Source organism: Trachemys scripta, chromosome 8 (genome assembly GCF_013100865.1).
Source record: "Trachemys scripta elegans isolate TJP31775 chromosome 8, CAS_Tse_1.0, whole genome shotgun sequence".
NCBI lineage: Eukaryota > Metazoa > Chordata > Testudines > Emydidae > Trachemys > Trachemys scripta.
In genome coordinates this window covers 40,541,210-40,549,203 of record NC_048305.1, presented here as the reverse complement: position 1 = coordinate 40,549,203, position 7,994 = coordinate 40,541,210, and the positions used below count along the sequence as shown (strand labels likewise).

At 47.9% G+C, this 7,994-nt stretch overlaps 1 protein-coding gene across 1 annotated transcript; it reads left to right on the top strand.

Annotated features, from left to right (window-relative positions):
- The first annotated feature begins 491 nt into the window (after positions 1-491).
- RGS4 (regulator of G protein signaling 4) lies at positions 492-7,621 on the top strand. Its single transcript, XM_034778974.1, has 5 exons — positions 492-534; positions 3,922-4,027; positions 5,004-5,065; positions 6,577-6,743; positions 7,370-7,621. The coding sequence occupies exons 1-5, from the start codon at positions 492-494 to the stop codon at positions 7,619-7,621; spliced, it is 630 nt and encodes a 209-aa protein (XP_034634865.1).
- Positions 7,622-7,994: the final 373 nt, after the last annotated feature.

Here is a 7,994-nt window from a genome sequence, read left to right as displayed (position 1 = left end):
CCTCCAGCGTAGTGTCATCCACAAACTTTTGATAGATTTCTTTTAAGCGTAAGAGAAAATAAATGGAAAAATCCCACAAAATTAATCGCTCTTTGAAAACCTGATTCTCTGACACCTTCTACTGTCCCCACATCTTGGAGATCTTATCTATGGCCAGTCAGCAATACGCCATCTTTTGCAATATGGGAAAGTCCCCTGTAGTTCTCCTCCATCCTATAGAGATTCTACATCACGGACCTGTAATTTCTGGTAAGATTTTTTTCAGAGTATCCTTTTTTCCGGCTCAGACGTCAATCTCTTCCTCTTTTCCCCTTGTGTGGGCAAAAATGGGGTTCTGGCTGGCTGGCTGGCAAAAATGATGCTGGCCTGTGGGTGAGGCTATGAGAGACCCAGGCTGGAGGCAGCAGGGCACTGAGAATTCTAACCCACTTCTGCAACAGGACCTCTTGGTGTTTCTTTCCTGGAATTGGGAACTGCATCTTGAAAGCAAAATGTGCAAGGGACTTGCTGCATTGCCAGCCACTTGCTTAAAAAGGTAGGTTGCATTTTGGAGCATTGCTATTTCTAATGGTCCAGAACTATATGGCTCTATTGCACTGTTTGTCCACGTGAGGTTTGAGGCAGAAATGGTACAATTTAATTTGATTTCTCTCCAAAACTGATGATTGTTTAAGGATTTTCTTTTCCTTTAGCTTGAACTTGAATTGCATCATGCTTCTTTGTTGAGCATTGTGAATTCTAAACCCATTCTAGCCATAAGCACAAAGCAATTCCCTGCATTCATATACTTTGCTATCCTTCCTTATGCTGCCTTTTTTTCAAGATTTATATAATTCTTGTTCCCCAGAAGAGGGGAGATATTTTCTCTCATACTGAAATGACCATCCGCCTGGCTCATCGTTCAGACTATATCACCCCTTGGAGTCCCTTCACCAATTCAGCAAACACAACCATGTGCCCTGCCCTGCCCTTCAAAGCCTAGCTCTGACCCTCCCATCCCACCTGTGATCCTACCGCACGGTGGACTCTGTCCTTCGTGCCTCAGCCATGCCAACCCTGTTGCCCAATTGCCCTTTTCTCCCACAATCACTGCAGGCCACCCTGTAGGAGGGGCATATTTGCAATGGAGGAATCTGTGAAATGTTGCCCCCTCCCCTTGTCCTCCTTCAAATCCTTCTGAGGCCTCCCCTCTATCCTAATCTATACAGGAAATTGCCACCGACAATGGTGTGGAAAATGGTTTTGGAAGCCACAAATATTTTGTTTACTTTAAATTGAACCCTCTCCTCCCCAAATGGCAGGAAATTTTGACAAAAATGAAAAAAAATTGCAAGAAAAGTAATTGGATTTTTAGCCTTCTCAACCCAGGAGTCCCTGGCCCATCGTTCAGATAGCTGAGTGACCCATGGATAGTGCGTGTGGGCTGCTTCCCTCTGGGCTCATCCCTAAAGAAGATAACAGCCAGCTCTCACCACTAGTTACTCCTGTAGTTCAAGCAATACAGCAGAGGGATCAATACCGGGGAGGGAGAGGAGTTAGTTCAGTGCCAATGTGGACACAAAACCAAATGGATATAAACTGGCCATCAACAAGTTTAGGCTTGAAATTAGATGAAGGTTTCTACCCATCAGAGGAGTGAAGTTCTGGAACAGCCTTCCAAGGGGAGCAGTGGGAGCAAAATACCTAACTGGTTTCAAGACTGAGCTTGATAAGTGTATGGAGGGGATTGTCTGATGGGACTGCCTGGTGACTGCTAGCAGCAAATATTACCAACTGCTGGTGATGGGACACTAGATGGGGAGGGCTCTAAGTTCTACAGAGGATTTTTTCCCAGGTGTCTGGCTGGTGGGTCTTGCTCACATGCTCAGGGTCTAACCGATCACCATATTTGGGGTTCAGGAAGGAATTTCCCCCCACATCGGATTGGCAGAGACCTGGGGGGGTTTTGCTGTCCTCTGCAGAGTGGGGCATGGGTCACTTGCAGGTTTAAAATAGTATAAATAGTGGATTCTCTGTAACTTGAAGTCTTTAAGCCATGATTTGAGGACTTCAGTAACACAGCCAGCGGTTAGGGTCTATTTCAGGAATGGGTGAGGTTCTGTGGCCTGCAATGTTCAGGAGCTCAAACTAGATGATCACGATGGTCCCTTCTGACCTTAAAGACTATTAGTCTAAGCAGGCAAGGTTTCTGCTGTGGAATCAAACCCTGTTAATGAACAGAAAGACAAACACTGTGTTGAAGTGGAGCTAATGGTGAAAGTAAAAATATAGTGGACCCAAATAATGACAACCTATTGCAGAATTACCCCTGGAGCAATGTTTGTGACAGCACCTCTGCTTAGAGCAAGCGCCCCCCCACTTGATCTTCCTCAGTCAGCCTGCTTGATTATCCATCCTTTAGTTTTGCTAACATGACTTGTTTGGCTGTTTTATGTCCTTTAGTATGTGGTCAGATCAAAAAAGTGACTGTAAAAAACAACATTGTGTTTATTTGATCAGTGACCCTCAGCTCACTGTTGTTTGGTTTATAAAGTGCAAGATCACTAAGTGCACTCAGCCTTGGATGGACAGGAAACTGGCTCTGTTTGTTCTGCCGCACACATCAACCTCAATAATAAAAGCCCAAATCTGGAGTGGTGTTGTGGTGATGAAGTCAATTGCAAGTGCAGAAATTCAGCCCAGAGATTCTGCAATCAGCTGATTCCTTTGATGAGGCTCCAAGCAGGATGGAACTCAGCTTGCTCTGCTATAAATGAATTGGCTCATCAAAGTGGAAGGACAGCCTTGCTGTTAGGATGCAGAAACTCTGAGTTCATTTCCTGGCCTTTCCACAGATTCCCTTTGTGACACTTAGAAGCTCTGTGCCTCCATTTCCCCATCTCACAGGATGTTGTGAGGGTCAGCTCATTAGCGTATCCACAGTGCTCATGTGGTAGGATTCTGGGAAGCCATGTAAGTAAAGTGTCAAAGTCAGACTCAGGACTCACAATTTGTCTGACCACTCTGTTTATTAGCAAAAGCGCTCTGCTAATATACCCAGATAATGTGAGTGCCATGCAAGGCCCAAACTACCTTATTTATACAGATAAAAAGGGTGCGAACTTAACCAGATGACAAAGGGAGCAGAACTGATAAGTTTACCTGGGGCTAAACACACATCTTATTTCCTTATTAACTCTTACAGATCTCCTGTTAATGTCCCACCATCAGCTTAAGTGGACCCATTGTTCAATACCTTAATGTTTCTCTTCCTGTCAACTTTATCTCAACATTCCTCATTCCTGCTTAAAGGAACATACAGCATTTCTTTAATCCATTCTACTTTTACAATATAATTCATTCTACTTTCACAAAAGTAACTGTGTCAGACCTGGTTTGTCAATAAACAGATAGAGTGGCCTTGAATATGCACAGAGCTGATGAAAGGGCCTTTGTTACATAATTGTGATACTTTTCTGAGTATAACTACATTTTATATTTCAAACGAAATAATAACAAATAAAACCTCTTCTATTGCAGTGATCTCCTAACAGGCAGCTAATCAAGCAACTTATTATAAGCTGCAATAATCATATTTGTTATACTGTTGAAAGTCCAGTTCACTGAATGTAAGATCCCACTTGCTTCAATTCCTATGTTAATGCCATTTGTCCAAAACAGAAGAAGTGAACACTGACAAGTGGTGCATCAGGGTTGGACATGCAGCGCTGAAATGGGCCCGTAATACTGAGGAGTTCTAAACTCATAGACTAATAGACTTTAAGGTCATAAGGGGACCATCATGATCAAATAGTTTGACCACTTGTGCATTGCAGGCCACAGAACCTTGCCCATAAGTTGTTTCATTTTGCATGAAGACTCTGCCTTTTGGCTCTTAATAATAATAGCCTTTATCAATGGTTTCTTGGTTTCTTTCTTCCTGTGCAAAAGATATGAAGCATCATCTGGATTTCTTACTGCAGAAGCCTGGTTCATGTGAGCACAGCTCTTCCCACAGCAAGAAGGAGAAAATGGCTCCACCCCAGAGGTAAGAGAAAAGCCGGAGGCAGGAATGGCAGGGCCTGATGCTGGCAGGGAGAGTTTGCTCCTTCATTACAGTAGTTCACTAACTTTCCTGGTGGTGTTGCTGCAGGACAGCAGTGGGCAGAACACTGGGCTAGGTGGATATGGTATGTCCCAGGACAGAAGGAAGCAGCACAAAGGACTAGGTGGAGATGGTACATCCCAGGTAGGGTTGCCAACCCTCCAGGATTGGCCTGGAGTCTCCAGGAATTAAAGATTAATCTTTAATTAAAGATTATGTCATGTGATTACATCTCCAGGAATACATCCAACCAAAATTGGCAACCCTAGTCCCAGGATGCAGGGGGCTGCACACAGGGCTAAGTGGTTATGATACATCCCAGGACAGAAGGGGGCAGCACACAGAGCTAGGTGGATATGATATGTCCCAGGACAGAGGGGGCAGCACACATGTCCTGGTACAGAGGGGGCAGCATGCAGGGCTAGGAGGTTATGGTACATCCCTGGACAAAGGATGCAGCATGCCGGGCTCTGTGAACCATTGGCCTATTGTGGTGTGTCAATTCTATGTTCTTTATGCCTTTAGCCAAATTAACAGTACCCCCTACAGTCTCAGGAAATCACCCATTTGGATTCACTGACTTAACCCTAAAGGCCAATCTCTACTCAGTGCTCCTGAGAGAGGCAAACAACCCCAAACTCTACCCAAGTCCATATCGACCATCTCTGGGGAAATTTCCCCAGCCCCTTCTAGTGATGTGTGATGTGTTGTGCATGTGAACTAGACTCTCCATAGATCTCTACCTGAACCCATCTGTCTCAGAAGATCAGTAATAGCCACGGGAGGGGCGTTCATCCCAGTGATATGGAGCGGGTCAGTGCATTTAGGGACAGAGAAGTGTTGGTGGTGATGTACTGGAGGGCTAAGCGAAAGTCCTAGGTTAACTCCACACTCCATCTATCCCTTTGTCCCCTCCTAGGGTTAGCCACAAGGAAGTCCAGAAATGGACTGACTGTTTGGAGAACCTGATACATCATAACAGTAAGTAGATGGGGCTGCTGTGCTGGAGGGATCTGGGGAGAGATCATATTCTGTACTGTTGACTATTTGGCATGATGAGTGATCCCAGGTTGGTGCCACATGGTACAACTGCAGGCTCAGAGTTCAATGCTTTCACTCACTTCCTCCAGCAACACACATCCAGCTAGCTCCTGTCAGACACTGCCATTGGGGCAGGGGCGGCTCTATGTATTTTGCCGCCCCAAGCATGGCAGTCAGGCAGCCTTCGGCGGCATGCCTGTGGGAGGTCCACCGGTCCTGCACCTTCGGCGTACCTGCCGCCGAATTGCTGCCAAAACTGCGGGACCAGTGGACCTCCCACAGGCATACTGCCGAAGGCAGCCTGACTGCCGCCCTCACAGTGACTGACAGGCCGGCCCCCGCAACTTGCTGCCTCAGGCACGCGCTTGGTGCGCTGGTGCCTTGAGCCGCCCCTGCATTGGGAGAGGTTACAGGCACAGAGGGCAGTGGAGCTGGAGTGGAGACAGGTTCCACTGCATGTAGACATGGCAGAAGGCAGACTCAAGGACTGTTGGTGGCTATGAGAACAGCCCATGGTATTCTCACTGAACTATCCCTTATTGGTAAAGCAGCACATGCTCTGAGGAAGTTGGGAGCAGATGAATTCCCATCCTCAGGCTGTGTGGGGAACTCAAGGGACCCACAATTTCCCAAACCTGGTGGGAGTGGCTCTGCCTTGGTCCCAGACCGTGGTCAGTGTCAGCTCTGCTGCTGACCCCAGCATGTCTCACATTTCTGTCCTATTCCTATTCACCCTGAAAGAAGGCAAATGTTGAGCCAAAGTCATCCCTGACACAATTCCACTGAAGTCAGCTGTGTTAAACCAGAGTGAATTTGGACAATCTCATTTCCTGGCCTCAGAAGTTTGTCTCAGCACTCAGCTCTGGTTGTTTTCCTGGGGCCAGTTCCAAAGAACTCACCCCTGTTGGCCTTTTGTGGGCATGCGGCCAGGACTTGTGTAGTTCCAGGCCTTCCTGAAGTTTTTTCTCAGAGTAAAGCTTGTCATGGGTGACATGAAGGTCAGGCAGTGAGGGACACATCTCCAGCTGCTCAAGTAGGAGCCCCTCTTACCCTGTGCTGCAGCCCCTGGGCTTTGTGCCACCAGGCCAGAGAGGTTCCCAGGCCTGGAATCACACACTGTGCATTAATGGCCTGCCTGGGGTCAGCTGGGATAGGGTCTATCTGTATGCTCCTGTCAGCTGCCCCAGGGAAGATCACTGCTTGGAAGCTGGTGCCTGAGGAGCCATGCTGTTTGGCTGCCCCTTGAGGCCTCCCCTCGCCAGCCATTTGCCAGCTCTGGAAATCCCATGAGGAAGGCCAAGCCGAACATGCAGCCTCTACAGTGAGGAGCTGCTGTCTCTGGATTTCTGTGCAGCAGCCCATTGGCTACTTGGGATCACCCTAACACAGCTAAGAGAAGCTAGAGGCCGAGGGGACTCACCTGCTTCCTATTGCTTTCATCCCATCTGCAGGTGGGCTGGCTGCTTTCCAGGCTTTCCTCAAGTCTGAGTACAGCAAGGAGAATATTGAGTTCTGGGTGAGCTGCAAGGAGTACAAGAAAACCAAATCGCCAGCCAACCTTAGCCCCAAGGCCAGGAAGATTTACAATGAGTTCATCTCTGTGCAGGCTACTAGAGAAGTAGGTGCAGCACCCTCTGGAGAACCCTCAACCTCAGGGCTAAGCAGAGTGGGCAGCTGGCCCTACAACAGCACTTCTGAGAATGTGGCTCCGGCTCTTCAGAGAGGTGGGAGAGGGGCTTCGCTGTGTGGACAAAATGCCAGTCAAAAGTGCAGCTGAAATATGCCACTTTCACTGCTTTAAATGATCTCTTCTCAGAGGGGCTCAGTCCCCATCCTTATGCACTCCAAATGCCAAAACAAGGAGTAGAGGACCAGACGAAAGGAGGTTCCCCATGCGCGTTCCATGCAACTGAAAGAATCTATCCCAGGGACATGCCACCCCACCCCTAGTGGATGATCCTTGTTCACTGTCCCAGAGAAGGGAAAGTGCCCCTTCCTGACCCCAGACTTAGGGATCCACTCATGCAAATAATCCTATTTGTAGCCAGAGATCCCACTGAGGTCCAAGCAGCCCCCCTTTACTTCCACTGAGTGCTGACTGAGTGGATTCTGCAGTGAGACCCAGCCCTCTCTTGGTCCACTTAACAGACTAGCTGGGAAATATCTGGAGCAAACCCTGGCTCTCCATTCCTTGCCTGGCTGCTTCCAGACCAGCCTGTACTAATCTCTCCCTCCCTTCTACAGGTGAACTTGGATTCCTGCACATGGGAAGTGACCAGCCACAATGTTCTCAAGCCCACCCTGTCGTGCTTCGACGAGGCTCAGAAAAAAATCTTCATCCTCATGGAGAAGGATTCTTACCGCTTCTTCCTCAAATCTCACTTCTACCTCGATTTGGTCAGTCCACCTGCAACTACTTGTGGGACTCAGAACCACAAAAGAGCTACGTCTCCTGCCTTAGCCTGCTTCTCCCCTCTGGTCTCTCAGTACACTTAGCTCTGAGCAGGGAGCAGGCAGGTCTCCTGGGACTCTCTGGGGATGCATGACAGCAAAGCACTCCTTGGCATGAAACACTGTTGCCAAGAGCTGCTTGAGGTCGTCACCTATATCCACTATCTAACTCCAGCCACCATTAGTTTGAGCATCAAAACGTGTCATCTACATCAGTATGTGAGCCCCTGAAGACAGGTTTCCTGACACTCAAAGTAAATGGCAACGTTAAGGGTTAGAGCATCAGATGTGCATTGTGTTCTTTCCATGTGTCGCCAGCATACGTATGTGGCTCCCAAAGCACTTCGGTGCAGGCCTTGCTCAGCAGTGCTTTATTACCAAGGCCCTATGTCTGTGTGGTTGACCTGTGACCTGTATA

Bases quoted from the DNA above. Each gene is read 5' to 3' on its own strand.
- RGS4 (XM_034778974.1), top strand. From the start codon at position 492: ATGTGCAAGGGACTTGCTGCATTGCCAGCCACTTGCTTAAAAA. The intron at 535-3,921 runs GGTAGGTTGCAT...TTCTTTCTTCCT, and splicing joins GCCAGCCACTTGCTTAAAAA to GTGCAAAAGATATGAAGCAT. The intron at 5,066-6,576 runs GTAAGTAGATGG...TCCCATCTGCAG, and splicing joins GAACCTGATACATCATAACA to GTGGGCTGGCTGCTTTCCAG.